General features: G+C 58.0%; 1 protein-coding gene across 1 annotated transcript; it reads right to left on the bottom strand.

Annotated features, from left to right (window-relative positions):
* Positions 1-1,864: 1,864 nt before the first annotated feature.
* SCNN1G (sodium channel epithelial 1 subunit gamma) lies at positions 1,865-12,913 on the bottom strand. The gene is made up of 13 exons (XM_056866546.1): positions 12,559-12,913; positions 11,732-12,059; positions 9,393-9,690; positions 8,350-8,543; positions 7,391-7,494; positions 6,173-6,336; positions 5,090-5,188; positions 4,626-4,743; positions 4,236-4,314; positions 3,684-3,741; positions 3,250-3,311; positions 3,054-3,129; positions 1,865-2,269 (listed from the first exon to the last, which is right to left on the bottom strand). Exons 1-13 carry the CDS (start codon positions 12,911-12,913, stop codon positions 1,865-1,867), a joined length of 2,340 nt encoding a protein of 779 aa, XP_056722524.1.
* Positions 12,914-14,766: the final 1,853 nt, after the last annotated feature.

Below are 14,766 nucleotides of genomic sequence, written 5' to 3'. Positions count from 1 at the left end.
TCCCTTAAAAGAACTACCCAATAAAACCAAGCTAAAGCAGCCATTAAAATGCAAAGTACTGTTTACTAAAACGGGTTCCACCTCGACCTGCACCTGCTTAAACCCCGCAATTAAAAACCAGCCCGGACCAGAAGGGCTCCCAGCGCCTCTGGGGAAAGGCTCCAGCTTGGCCTTAGGGCTGGAGGGGGATGTGGGCCTGCCCTGGAGAAGGACCCTTCCTGCCTGGGCCCGGCGGGACGAGGGCTAGGAAAGGCAGCTGCCAGCCTGGGCCTGGAAGAGCGGAAGGAGCCCAGGCACTCCCAGACATGAGGCCAACATCTGCCAGAGGACTGGGAAGGCAAATGCCACCTTCCTCTTGCTCTGCAGTTGGCAGCAAGATTGGCAGGGATGGGGGGTGCATTGATGTACCAGTCAGTGGTGAGGGGCAAAGATCAGAGGGGACCTCCTGGCACATCTGCCTCCGTTAGCCAAGCGAGGGAATGATGCCAAAGCCCCCAGGAGGGAAGCCAGGGATGCCCCTGCCCCCCCCCCAACATACAGTGATTGCCCAGGAATTGGCCATGAGTTATGTGGCTGCCGGGAAAGAGAAAGCACCTCCACCCTCCCATACCTGCGATGGAGCCAGTGGTGGAAGCTGGGCCCTGAGCGGGCAAATATCCCCCCCTCCCCAGCCTGGCCCTGGTTGCCATTTATCAATCTTGCCAGGAGGCACTCCTAGGAAACACGCACCTGGCAAGAAGCGCCCACACCCTGGGCAAGGCATCCAGAACAATGACTGGCACAGAACCTTCCTGCAATCGGAAACTGGGCACTCGAGAGGTGCCAAGAAGGCTCCTACCCCACACACCCCGGCTGGCCGTGGCTTCCCAGTGACCCCACGGGAGCAGGGCCACCCTCGAAAGAAACCCACCCCGTGGGCCATTTGTAGCTCCAACCATGTTTCATCCTGTTTTACTCCCCCCTGGGAACCCCCAAATGGCTCATGAAACATGGCACAGCCCTGCACCACCCCCAGGGCTAGCTCTGGAGCCAGAAGCCTGGCAAAGCAGGGGCAAAGAGCTAAGGGGGAGGCGGACCCCGGCCTGGGGAGGCCGGCTGACGGGCCCTGGAGAGCTCTCCAGGGTGTGTGGGGCAGGGAGGGGGTGAAGCAACAGTTGGGCAGGGAAGTGCTTCTTCCTGGGGCGGGTCAGGCTTTTCTCTGGGGCAGAGGCAAGGGGGTCCTGGGAAGCCCCTCACCTCTCTGCCCCTTATTCTTGGGGCGCCATAGTGGAAGATATCTTTCCCTGCTCCCCATCCCCATTTTTTTTGAAGAAGGGTCAAACCTTTTATTTTTTTAAAAACCAAACGTTTATTCGAAACCTCTCCTTCCTTATACACCTTTCCAGCTTCTGTCCTCGGCGGATGTTAAATAATTCCACAGAAACAATGGCAAGACGCCGTCCCTGATGGCTGGAGGAGAACATTCCCAGAGCCCTTTCCTGTGTCCTCTACAATTCCCTCTTAGGGACCTCCCAAACCTCTCCCCACAAAAACACCTCCATGTGGCTCTTCTGTGGACGAGCCTTGCCATGGGGGAAGTCGTCCCCTCACCCACCTGTCCCCACCGGCACACCTGAAGGTGGCCGGTCCTGCCGAGGGCTTGGCCAGGAGACGGCGGAGACGGCTGTCAGCAGCCCGCGGGAAGGGGTTCCTCCCCCCAGCTTCCTACCCCCGGCCCTTGCTGCAGCTGAGCTTGGGGGCCAAGAGGGAGGCTCGCCTGGCCCTCCTGCCCTTCTGGCTCACCCTCCGGTCTGTCTGTCCCCTGCGCCAGCCCCCCTGCCGAGCCCAAGCCCCACCCAAAGCCCCGCCGTGGCCAGAGCAGTCCTCAGGGCGCCCGGCCCCCCTGGCACGTGTCGGGCATCTGCTCCCGAAAGGCACAGTCCAGGTGCAAGGTGCTGTAGGTGGGTGGGGGAGTCCGGGGGGGCAGGCCGGCCGGGGACAAGGGCAGCTGCAGGGCCGAGTTGAAGGTGGGCAGGTCGTCGTCTCCGCTGCAGGCGGGGTTGTCGTGGCCCTGGGCGCCCCGGGGCCTGTCTTCGGGGTCCGCCCCGGGCTCCAGCCCCGCCCCGGCCCTCCAGCCCTGCCACCACTTCTTGGCCTTCTGCCAGCGGCGGCGCAAGATGATGGAGAAGGTGTCGATGAAGAAGACCTCGATGATCTCAATGACACAGACCATTGAGCAGCTCATCCACAGGCCCAGCTGGCCCCCGAAGTTGGAGAGGAGGAGGACGATCTGGGGAGGAAGCAAGGAAGGGAAGGAAGGAGGAGGAAGGGAGGGTCACTCAGTCATGCAGGCACCAGGAGAGGAGTGGGGAATACCCAGAGAAAGTGAGATAGTCATAGAGAGGAGGGTGCCGACTTGTTTTCTGTTGCCCCAGAAGGTCGGACCACCAACCGGTTCAAATTACATCAAAAGAGTTTCCGTCTAGACATTAGGAAGAATTTTCTAACAGTTGGAGCGGTTCCTCAGTGGAACAGGCTTCCTCGGGAGGTGGTGGGCTCTCCTTCCCTGGAGGTTTTTAAGCAGAGGCTAGATGACCATCTGTCAGCAATGCTGATTCCATGACCTTAGGCAGATGATGAGAGGGAGGGCATCTTGGCCATCTTCTGGACATGGAGTAGGGGTCATTGGGTATGTGTGTGTGTGTGGGGGGGGAGGCAGTTGTGAATTTCCTGCATTGTGCAGGGGTTGGACTGGATGACCCTGGCGGTCCCCTCCAACTCTATGATTCTACGATTCTATGTTTCTGTGAGCTGGGCACCTCTGTGAATGTCGCCAAGTCTTAGCTGACTTACGGCAACCCCACAGGGTTTTTCAAGGCGAGAGGCTTCCAGAGGTGGCTTGCCATCACCGGCCTCTGCCCAGCGATCCTGGACTTCCCTGGGGGTCACCCCGTCCAAGAGCTAATCGGGACTGGCCATGCTTAGCTTCTGGGGTCTGACGACATCAGGCCAGCCTGGGCCCTCCCGGTCAGGGCTCACCCCTGAACTAGCCTCCTCCCCGAAGCAAAACTCACGGTATTTGCTGGGTTCTCCGAGATGAGCCTCTCGTTCAGGTCTTTGTAGAACACCATGAGTTTTGCCAGGTCTGTCCTGAGGAAAAGGGGAACAGAGAAGCTGGATCAGGGCCAGGAGAGGCAGGACTGCCCCCCGGCTTCCCTCTGGGGGTCTGTCCCCATTTTGCCCCAGTGGAGAGATGGAAGGAAGACCTACTTGTTCAAGACGGTTTTGCTGTCTTTCCCTCTGTTCCAAGAGAGGGCCCTGAGCATCCACTCCTGGGAAGAGAGAGAAGGGCAAGTGGGCAGATCTCTCCCTCCAAGCCCGGGTTCGGCCTTCTGCCTCTTCCCCTGGCTGCTCACAAAGCCCCCAGTCCCTCCTCTGCACCCCTTCCCAAGCCAGCTCCTTGCTACGGGGGCTGCCTAATGAGGAGGCCGCCAACCCCACACCCCTGGGCCTCACTGCTCCCCACCTTCGCCAAGCCAAGCCCCCGCAGCCAGTGGCAGCCCCACAAAGGAGTCCCCTTCACTTGGAGGGACAGAAGCCCTTCTTCAGCTGGCCCTGCTTCTACGCCTGGGCGCCCCCTCCCCCTTTTGAACGGTTCCATCCTCAGGATGTGACCGACTGACCGAGGCAGGACAGAGACTCACCTCGGACACAGTTGAGGGCCACTGGGCTAGGCTGGTGGTCAGCGTCCATTCCTTCAAGCTGTGGAGACAGGCAGGGAGTGGGTTCCCATTGGCCTGGCCCAGTTAGGAGAGCTCCCTCCCCGACCCTGAGCGTGGCATCCACCGCCTTCTTCCATGTTTGCAGCCTGCCCGCTAAGAGGCTCTGGGCCAGCCTGGCCTAAAGGTCGCTCAGCCAGCCTCTCATCCAGTCCCTTTGACCGCGAGTGCTGATGGAGTCTGGCTGCCAAAAGAGCCATTCAGGCAGCCCCATCTCACGTCTTACCATCCCTCAGCTGCACTGAGTGAGTTGCCTGCCCGCTGCCCAGAGACTGGGCCACCAAACAGGGCAGACACCCTGGGGCCAACCAAGCGGCATCCGAGAAGGCTCTACTGAGCTCTTGCAAGCTCAGCTTTTGGCCTCTCTCCCTCCTTCAGCAAGGACCTTGCAGAGGAGGCCATGTAGAAGGTGAAGGGACTGGCAGCGGAGAGCCCCTCCCTGGCCGAGGAGATGGGCCCAATCCAGCTGGGACCTACCTGCAGGCCTCTTTGCAAATCTGTTGGCAGCCCAGCTTCTCCTTCACAAAGTCCTTGTGGAGCTTGTAGTAGCAGTACACTGCAAGAGAGAGAGAGAGAGAGAGAGAGAGCGAGAGAGAGAGAGAGAGAGAGAGAGCGAGAGAGAGAGAGAGAGAGAGAGAGAGAGAGCGCCCCCGGGGAGGGAGTCAGAGCTACTTAATCCCCACGGCTGCACAAGGCGAGAAGACTGCAACACCCCCCACTTCCCAGCAGGATCTGGGTGGTTCTGAAGGACTCCCGGACACAAGGAGCCCCACTGGGCAAGCTGCCGGAGCGGATTTGTCCCTCTGCCCTGGTGTCTTGCTCGGACCCGAGGGAGGGAGGAGGCGGGAGCTGCCCCAGGGAACTTACTCCAATTTGGGTACTTTTTGTAGTTGCAGAACTCAGCGTTGGGGGGCAGGGGCTGAGCGTAATGGGCGCAGCCGCACCGTTCCACCATGAGCTTCTGGAAACAGGAGTGCAGGCAGATCTGCGAGGGAGGGAAGCAGACTGCTCAGGCGGGGAGGGGCTCTGGGGGCCCACACGTGGGGAGGGCAAGGCACCACCGCCAGGCACCACCGCCAAAGGCTGGAGCAAAATGTCAGCCCTGGGAACTGCAGTCTTGAGCACCCGCAGGCTGGGCAGCTGTGAAAGGCCGGCCTGCGGGAAGAGCGGCCAGACCTGCTGGCGGACCCTGGCTTTCCTGCCCTGGTCACCAAGGCTGCGGCTGCAGCTTGCAGTGAGCCACACTCCCACCCCACCCTGGGCAGAATGGTCCGGCACCCTCCAGAGCTGCCGGGCTCAGGGAGTCCCTGTGGCCGCCTGGGAAGACCCACCTGCAAAGAGTAGTTTTTGTTATACAGGTTCTCCACGGGGATGTCTGTCCCGTCCTCGGTGCAGTTGCTGTAGGGCTTGCTGAGCCGGGTGGACTTCGTCTGCAGGAGGGAAGGGGTGGGTTTGTGGGACTGCGAGGGAGCAGGGGCCCTTTGGGGTGAGAATAAGGGACACAAGGCACACAGGCAGGAATATGCCCAACCCACGGTGATCAATATGAAACTGGGGCCAGGCTTCCAAAATATAGTTTGTGTCTGATAATATTTCTAAGATCCGTCCTACAGTCAGCTTTGAACAGGTTTCGGTACTATCAAAGTGGCCTCTATAGAAGCAACTTGAAAGATCGAGCCACCCCAGTCAAGAATCTCCCTCCCTCTCTCATTATCCATCAATGACAAGATCTCTATTTCCCACAGGTGCTGAGAGGCAGTTCTGGTTCATGCAGGATGTGGCTCTGGAGGGCCAAGGCTGGGCGGGCCCTTCCTGACTGGGCACCACGCCTGTCTTTCAAATGCAGGCTGGCTTTGTGTGTGTTTGTGGGGGGGGGGGGAGAATTCACAGGCAGGTCTGGCAGACCTTTCTGTGAATTCACCCAGCCTCTCCGCTGCTGGCTCAGAAGGCAGGAATGTGTCTGGCATTTCTTTGTTAAAAAATAAATTTAAATGTTATCAACGCATTTGTCCTACAAAACAATGCAAACAAAGAGAAAAGGGCCTTCCCCTCTCTGCCCCCACCCCGCCCATGCAGAGCCCAGGGCAGCTCCTCCCATAGGTAATCACAGGTCGTTAGTGGGAAACAAAAGTACAATTGCTGGGCGGGGTGGTGGTGGTGGAGGGAGGCAGAGCCAAACCCCCTTTCCATCTCTCCCCACACCCAGGTCCAGTAGAGACACACACCCCCATTTTGGATCCACTTCCATGGCCTAAGCGGGGCAAAACACACCTTTCCCGATAGACCACTTGCCAAGGGCCCCTGCCCAGAGAGTAGAATAATAGAATAATAGAGTTGGAAGAGACCATCAGGGTCCAACCCCCTGCACAATGCAGGAAGGGGGCGCCTGTGCCCGCCTGAGCCCCGCCACTTACAAAGTGCATCCCGATGGAGGTGGCCGTGGCCGTCTCAATCTCGGTGCCGATGTCCTCGATGAAGGGGTACTCGTCTTGGTCATGGACCACGATCTTGGCCCCCGTGGAGGTCACCAGGAAGGGGTTGTAGTCACCTTCCTCGATGTACAGGATCACCTGCAGTCCTGAGCACAGGGAGAGGCAGGGGGTTGGGCTGCCCTTCTAGAAGGCACAGGAGCCACGGGCAGAGGAACTGACGCCAGGGGCCTGCCTCTTACAACAGAAGGCCTTTGAAGGGTGCAGGCCACAGAGAGGACATGGGGGTCAAAACAGCTGCAAGGCCTCATCCCTTCAACCCACATTCTCATAGAATCATAGAGTTGGAAGGGACCACCAGGGTCATCTAGTCCAACCCCCTGCACAATGCAGGAAATTCACAACTACCTCCCCGCCCCACACAGCGACCCATACTTCATGCCCAGAAGATGGCCAACGTGCCCTCCCTCTCATGACCTACCTGAGGTTATAGAATCAGCATTGCTGACAGATAGCCATCTAGCCTCTTCTTTAAAACCTCCAGGGAAGGAGAGCTCACCACCTCCCTAGGAAGCCTGTTCCACTGAGGAACCGCTCTTAACTGTTAGAAAGTTCTTCCTAATGTCTAGACGGAAACTCTTTGGATTTAATTTCAACCCATTGGTTCTGGTCCGACCTTCTTGGGCAACAGAAAACAACTCGGCACCCTCCTCCATATGACAGCCCTTCAAGTCCTTGAAGATGGTTATCATATCCCCCCTCAGTCTTCTCCTCTTCAGGCTAAACATACCCAGCTCCTTCAACCTTTCCTCATAGGACTTGGGCTCCAGACCCCTCACTATCTTTGTTGCCCTCCTCTTGACACGTTCCAGCTTGTCTACATCTTTCTTAAATTGTGTGCCAAAAACTCTAGGTGAGGTCTAACCAGAGCAGAGTAAAGCGGTAACATCGCATGATCTGGACACTATACTTCTGTTGATACAGCCCAAGATCGCATTTGCCTTTTTAGCTACCGCATCACACTGCTGATTCATGTTCAGCGTTTGGTCTACTAAGACCCCAAGATCCTTTTCGCACACACTACGGTTGAGACAAGTCTCCCCCCTTCTTTAATTATGCTTTGATCTTTCCTACCTAAATTCTGGGAAGGGTTGGCCCTGCTCAGTTCCCCAGGCCAGATTTCACACCGCCTGGACCCCTTACCATATTCGCTGCCTCCAGTGGACGTGCTCAGGATCCGATTGTCCTTCCCACTGTTGAAGGTATAGCAGTTCCCATGGAGTGGATGATGGAAGTAAGTGAAGTTCCTAACGGGGACCAAGCAGGCTTCTATTACCGGTTAGTTCCTACCTCACCTATTTCCTGCACTCTTCATATTTACTCAGAAGTGAGTCTCACTCAGTTCAACGGAGCTTGGTCCGAAGGAAGTAGACGCAGGAGTGCACCCGTAAGGCTAGAGGTGGAATTTGAATTCTGGGATGGTTAGCGATGCCCGGCTCCGGTTGGCAAAGGATGGGGTCATGGCCAAGGAGCACAAGATTCAGCAGGGCTGGTTCTAGATCAGTGGTTCTCAACCTTTTTTGCTCCATTCCCCCCTTTCACCATTGTTCAGAATATAACTCCCCCCTTCCCAAGATAGTCTAACTCAAAAATCAAACAAACTATAATTTTACAGATTGTACATAATGTACAGGACATCCCACTTTGCTGAATAGTGGTCCCAATTCCCCCCCACCCGAACCCTAAAATCCCTCTCCCGGGGGGTGGGGGGAATCCCCCCCTTGTTGAGAACCCCTGTTCTAGATGAACCCGAGGAGGGCTGATGCCAGCGAGGGCACCCAGTCGGACCTGAAGCCTGACAGCTGATCTCAGTGGCGGAGATGTGGGGCCTGATTGAGCCTCCGCTTCCCTTCCCTCGAACGTCCAACCCGAGCTGGGAACGGGTTCAAGGTGCGAAGCCAAAGCTTTTTGGAGGCAGGGCACCCTGTGCCCAAAGGCAGGCACCAGCTCTGGCTTCTCGGGAGGAAAGCCCCCTTTCCCAAGCTCACACCCCCCCCCCGGCCCTCTTCGTCTGCGTTTGGCTTTCCCCCTCCCAAAGCACGCCTCGCAGCCCCTGCTCTTCATGCCCCCCGCCCGCCTGCTCTCCCCTCCGTGGGGCCAACCTGGTGTCACAGGACATGCCGTCAAAGGAGCAGCTGAGCAGGAGCTCTTCTGCTGAGTAGCTCATCAGCTGTTTCTCCTTGGGTTTGATCTGGGCCATGATGTTCATGTAGTGCAGCTTGTACCACTCCTGGATGGCGTTCACCCCTGAGCTGAAGGTGTAGAGGACGCAGCTGCTGTTGTCGCTGGAGTCACACTGCGAAGGAGAGAGGGGCAAGGCGGGCTCAGCCAGGGAGGGGTCCTCCCCACAGGCGAGCCGCCTGGGGTGCTTGAGGCAGGGGAGGAGAGGCCTCAGCCTGGAATTCGCACGCATCCCTCCCCAGGGCCACACGCCGCTCAAAGCCGCAGCAGGCAGTTTTCAGTGGGGGAATGGCAGAGGGGCAAAGGCCGAGAGCTGCATCCACGGTCAACATCAGCTGGACTAAAGCAAACCTCCACATTCAGGGGCAGTCAACCTCTGAATTCACAAGAACACATGAAGCTGCCTTATACTGAATCAGACCCTCGGACCAGCAAAGTCAATATTGTCTACTCAGACCAGCAGCAGCTCTCCAGGGTCTCAGGCAGGGGTCTTTCCCATCACCTACTTGCCTGGCCCCTTTAACTGGAGATACCGGGGATTGAAACTGGGACCTTCTGCGTGCCAAGCAGACGCTCTACCGCTGAGCCACGGCCCCTCTCTATGGCTCTCCAGGGTCTCAGGCAGAGTTCTTTCTCATCACCTACCTGCCTAGTCCCTTTAACTGGAGATGCCACTGGGGATTGAACCTGGGAACTTCTGCGTGCCAAGCAGAAGCTCTACCACTGTGCCACGGCCCCTCCCAGGAGGCAGCATGAGGAGAAGGCCTCAGCCTCTATGCCTTGTCGTTGGCCCTCTGGAGGAACCGGTTGGCCGCTGCACGAGGCAGGATGCTGGACCGGATGGACCCTCGCTGGTCTGATCCGGGAGGGCTCTTCTGAGGTGCCTGTGAGGGGCTCCGGCTCTGTGTGCCCCCTGCCCGGTACCCTTTGACCCGCAGACCTCTCCCCTCCATGGCAGACTCACCAGCTGAAAGCCCACAATGTCTTTGGGATTCTTCACCATGGTGGATCCTTCTGGGCTAACCACGGTGCCGGCAATCCGCCGCCGGTGCCCTGTGGAGAGTTCGGTGCCCATCTTGGCCCGGAGGCTCTCGAGCTTCAGCAGAGGGAAGCGCTGGAGCTCTTTGTTCTTCCCAGCAGGCTCAGTGCCTGCCTCGCGCCGGGCCCGGAGGGTGGGGCTGCCCGAGAAGTCGTACAGGGACTCAAGGGCCTCCATGGTCTGCTTGTCCAGCTCCTCCAAGTGCCCCTTGATGGCACTGTACCTGCAGCAGGAAGGGAGACCGAGGCTCTTTTTGGGGGGGGGGGGGGACAGGCCAGGACGGCTGCACGGGCACACCCTGGCTGCCCCCGTCTCTGGCACGCAGCTCTGCCCTAGACTTGGCACAAGAGCTCGTGGGTATTCTGTGGGGGGAGGGTGGGATCTGAAAAGCTCAGAAAAAAACTTAAAGATTCTGGATTCAAACCCAAATCCTGGGCAGAGTTGTCCCTTGAGGGCTCTAAATGCCCAAAGGAGCCAGGGGAATGGGGTGTGGCAAGGGAGTCGCAGCCTCTTGGTAAAAGGGTGAAGAGGTAGGGATGGGTGGGGGCCTGATAGTGGGGGAGAGGAGATTTTTCCTAGGGAGGCAGGGGGCACAAAGGGGGCGGCTGGGTCTCCCCAGCCAAGGCAGACAGCTTGGGGAGCCCCTGCTCCTTCTCACATCCCGAGCGTTTTGGCTTCATCACTTCAGACTTCCCTTTCGGACACACACACACACACACCCGGGGCTGGGAGAAGAGATTGGTGCGTTCCCAAAGCTTGTGGGTGCCAGCCAGGGAGGCCCAGGTGCGAACCTCGCCTCAACAGTGAATTCTCGAAGACGCTGTTTCTTGGATTTATTTTAAGATCTGTATCCTGCCAACCGTGCTTCATACAGTGACTAATAAATGTGTACTAGAACTCCAGCAAAAAAAAATATAAATGTTTGATTTAGATGTTTGTACTGTGCTTTACTCCCTAATGGGGACTAGAAGTGGATTCTCCCCTCCTCTGTTTTCTCCTCCCAACAACAACTGTGTGAGGTAGGTTGGGCAGGGAAAGGGAAAGAGAGAGGTCATCCAGCAAGCTTCCATGGCAGAGTGGAGATTCAAACCCGGCTCTCCCTGATCCTAGTCCAGCAGCCTAATCACCGTGCCACGCTGGCTCTCTATGCAGACGCCCACGAAAATTGCAGCGACCAGGGAAACCACACAGCCACCGAATAATAACAAGACGAGTCGATCAGCTTTCCAGGCCAGCCAATAACAGCCCTGGCCTACCTCGCAGGGTTGTCATAGAGGTTTCTGGTTCTGATTGTTGTGGCTATGACTGGTGATGCGAGTCTACCTCATTTCCCAGCAATGCCCTCCGAGCGGCTGACACAACACACCCACAATTACCAGAACAGAAAAATCTTCATGCCAAACTGCCGAACACCATGGGCCTCTCAGAGCCTATGTATCTGTGGGGCCGCTCCAGAGGACCTAGCTCATTACACCTTATTCTGTCCTCTTTATACAGAGCCCAGACTCAAATTCCTCGGGGCGATTCTAAAGGGCCTAAATCTTTCTCCAGATCCAGAGAAGCTGCACTTTCTCCTATCAGACACCAATCCTGATGTTTCCTACAAAGTGTCACTCTTTGCTTTAGCAGCTGAGAAAATCCAAGCTAAAGTTGTTTTTAATCAGGGAACTTAAGAAGGAGGAGGAGTTGGTTTTTATATGCCGACTTTCTCTCCCACTTAAGGGAGACTCAAACCAGCTTACAATCACCTCCCCTCCCCCTCCCCACAACAACCTACCCTGTGAGGTAGGTGGGGCTGAGAGAGCTCTAAGAAAGCTGTGACTAGCCCAAGGTCACCCAGCTGGCTTCATGTAGAGGGGCGGGGAATCAAATCCAATTCTCCAGATCAGACTCCACCACTCCAAACCACCGCTCTTAACAGCTACACCACGCTGGCTCTCCATATTTAAATACTAGCTTCTTGTGGGTCAGACTGTTTTAAAGTTATTTTAATGTTATTTTATGATATTTTAATGTTTTGCATGGTGGATTGTGATGGCCTTTGGCCGCAGACAATAAACCTTATCACTCACTCACAACTGGTTCATGCCAAAACCCACATGCCCTCTAAGCCACAGGGGGAATTACAGACTTGTAGAACAAGTGGCTGGGCACCAGGTCAGGGGGCAGCCCTCCTGCATGGGGGAGGGGATTCCAGGTGAGGGGTTAAGCTGCCCTGCCCCAGCCCAGCCAGCCAGCCCCCTGAGCCCGGAGGGTCTGCTTACTTGTAGGGGTTCATGTTGCAGATGGTGACGGCGGGGAAGGGCAGCTTGTGGAAGCGGACGGTGACGGAGACGGAGGCCACGTAGTAGTTGAGGATGAGCTGGGCGCAGTACCACAGGATGAGGCCCACAGCCGCCAGGGTGAGCAGGATCCAGAGGAGGCGACGCAGACGGCCCCGCGAGACCACGATGCGCCGGCAGCCGTGCGTGTTGGTGTTCATGCAGTACCAGCGCATCAGCTCGCGCAGGGTGGGCGCCTGCGGTCCGGTCACCGGCAGGGTCTTCTTCAGCTTGGCCTTGATCTTCTCCGCCGGAGCCAGCCCACCTGCCTCTGTGGGGAGGAGGAGGGGAGGGAGAGGTCAGGAGCTGCCCGGGGCACCCACCGGCCGGGGAGGGACGGAGGGAGAGCCTCCCCAGCCGGCCAGCTTCCCCCCTACCCTCCAGTGCCAAGTTCCGCCTGAAGTTGCCTCTGGACATGGAGCCCCCCCCCCCCCCAGACATGGAGGGTGGACCTCTCCTCCTGCATGAATCTGTCTAATCACAGAGTTGGAAGGGACCATCAGGATCATCTTCTAGTCCAACCCCCCTGCACAATGCAGGAAATTCCAAACAGCCTCCCCTCCCCACCCCAGTGACCCCTACTCCATGCCCAGAAGATGGCCAAGATGCCCTCCATAGAATCGTAGAGTTGGAAGGGACCACCAGGGTCATCTAGTCCAACGCCCCCCCTGCACAATGCATGCAATTCAAAACTACCTCCCCCAACCCACACCCCCAGGGACCCTCTACTCCATGCCCAGAAGATGGCCATGATGCCCTCTCTCTCTCACCCGGGGGGCCGCCGTGGGCACAGGGAGCCGGCTGGAGCTGCATGCTGCTGGCCCAGGGGGAGCTGCTCCTGCTTGCTGCTGCTTCTGCCGCCGCTCGACTCCGGCGCTTGCCGGCTGCCCGCTCCCTCCCTCCCTCCCTGCCGGCTGGACCGCCCCGCGCCTCCGCCCCTGGCCCGCCCCCGCCGGGCTGGCAAGCCGCCGCCTGCCCTGCAGCGTTCCCTGCCGGCCCGAGAGGGCACTCGCCGCCGGTCCCCGGGCTGGCCTGATTGACAGGGGGTGGGTCGGGGGTGGTGGTGGTGGGGGGCGCGAATCTGCGCAGTTGAAGGGTTCTTATCCAAAAACTGGATGCATGCATTCAAGGGGAACCGTTGAAAGCCCCCTTGCGATTTCTTCTTTCTAATGCAAGCCCCTGCGTTACTTCACATGGACACATGAAGCTGCCCTAATACTGAATACTGTGTTCAGTTCTGGTCGCCACCCCTAAAAAAGGATATCGCAGAGCCTGAGAAGGTGCAGGAAAGAGCAACCCAAATGATCAGGGGGCTGGAGCAACTGCCCTGTGAGGAGCAGTTAAAACTCTTAGGGCTGTTTAGCTGGGAAAGGAGGCGATTAAGGGGAGACAGGACAGAGGTCTATAAAACGATGCATGGTTTGGAGAGCGTGGACAGGGAGAAGCTTTTCTCCCTCTCTCAAAATACTAGAACACGGGGGTGGGGGGTCATCTGCTGAAGCTGGAGGGTGAGAGATTTAAAACTGATAAAAGGAAGTATTTCTTCACACAATGCAGAGTTCAGTTGTGGATCTTCCTGCCCCAGGATGTGGGGATGGCTGCCAACTTGGAAGGCTTGAAGAGGGGAGTGGACCTGTTCATGGAGGAAAGGGGTATCCATGACTACTACTCAAAATGAATACTAGTCATGATGCATACCTATCCTCTCCAGGATCAGAGGAGCATGCCCATTATATGAGGCGCTGTGGGACACAGGCAGGACGGTGCTGCTGCAGTCGTCTTGTTTGTGGGCTTCCTGGAGGCACCTGGTTGGCCACTGTGTGAACAAACTGCTGGACTTGATGGGCCTGGGTCTGAGCCAGCAGGGCCTTTCTTAGGCTCTTAGAGAATTCATCCAGTCGAAGGCCAACGAAAGAGCCCTGCACAGGACTGCCCCACAGTCAGGGGTGTTGATGGAACTCCGCTTCAGCCAGAGTCCCGGCAGCCCTCCACCATGAGCTCTCCCCCCCCCCCCCACATTGGCTTATGAGTGGGCCACAGTCTTCTCTCGGGCAGGGGCTGTGGCTCAGCGGCTGGCGTGCAGGACCCGTGGCATCTTGCAAGGACAAGGGGCTGGAGACACCCCACCCTCTCTGCACGAGCCCCACAAGAGCTGCAGGGGAAGGGGCACTGAGGCAGGCAGGCAGCAGCTATAAGGGGTGGTTCCCAGTCCCCTTTGCCTGCTTTGGGGGCAGCACAACCACCAGGAGGCCAGTGCACACCCCACCCCCTGGCTGGCCTGGTGGCAAGAGAGCCCCCTGCCTGCTGGGCCCTGGGCTCCCTGCAGGGGAGGGGCTGTGGCTCAGTGTTAGAGCCTCTGCTTGGCACGCCGAAGGTCCCAGGTTCAATCCCCAGTGGCATCTCCGATTAAAGGGACTTGGCAGATAGGTGATGTGAAAGACCCCTGCCTGAGACCCTGGTGAGCCACTGCCGGTCTGAGTAGGCAATACTGACTTTGATGAACCCTCAAAGGGACTGGTTCAGTAGAAGGCAGCTTCATCAGTTGGGAAGGGGCCGTGGCTCTGTGGCTGAGCCTCTGCTTGGCACGCAGAAGGGTCCCAGGTTCAATCCCCAGTAGCATCTCCAGTTAACGGGACCAGGCAAGGAGGTGATGGGAAAGACCTCCGCCTGAGACCCTGGAGAGCCATGGGGAACGGCTGTGGCTGAGTGGTAGAGCCTCTGCTTGGCACGCAGAAGGTCCCAGGTTCAATCCCCGGTTAAAGGGACCGGGCAAGGAGGTGATGGGAAAGGCCCTTCTCGTCTTGCTTGGGGGCTTCCTAGAGGCGCCTGGTTGCCCCCTGTGTGCACAGACTGCTGGCCCTGATGGGCCTGGGCCTGAACCAGCAGGGATCCAGCAGGGCCTCTCTTATGTTCTGCCTGGGACCCTGGAGAGCCGCTGCCGGCCTGGGCAGACCAACACGGCCTGGGCTGGACCCTCG

Source organism: Euleptes europaea, chromosome 21, assembly GCF_029931775.1.
Source record: "Euleptes europaea isolate rEulEur1 chromosome 21, rEulEur1.hap1, whole genome shotgun sequence".
Taxonomy (NCBI): Eukaryota; Metazoa; Chordata; class Lepidosauria; order Squamata; family Sphaerodactylidae; genus Euleptes; species Euleptes europaea.
The sequence above is the reverse complement of the archived record's forward strand: the minus strand, read 5'-3'. Positions and strand labels throughout refer to the sequence as shown.

What these genes read in the sequence shown, in the direction of transcription:
- SCNN1G (XM_056866546.1), bottom strand. Translation starts at nt 12,913, where the DNA reads ATGCATGCATCCAGTTTTTGGATAAGAACCCTTCAACTGCGCAGATTC. An exon ending in TGCAACATGAACCCCTACAA is followed by an intron (nt 9,691 to 11,731) that starts GTAAGCAGACCC and finishes TTCCTGCTGCAG; the next exon opens with GTACAGTGCCATCAAGGGGC. An exon ending in ATTTGCAAAGAGGCCTGCAG is followed by an intron (nt 3,742 to 4,235) that starts GTAGGTCCCAGC and finishes CTGTCTCCACAG; the next exon opens with CTTGAAGGAATGGACGCTGA.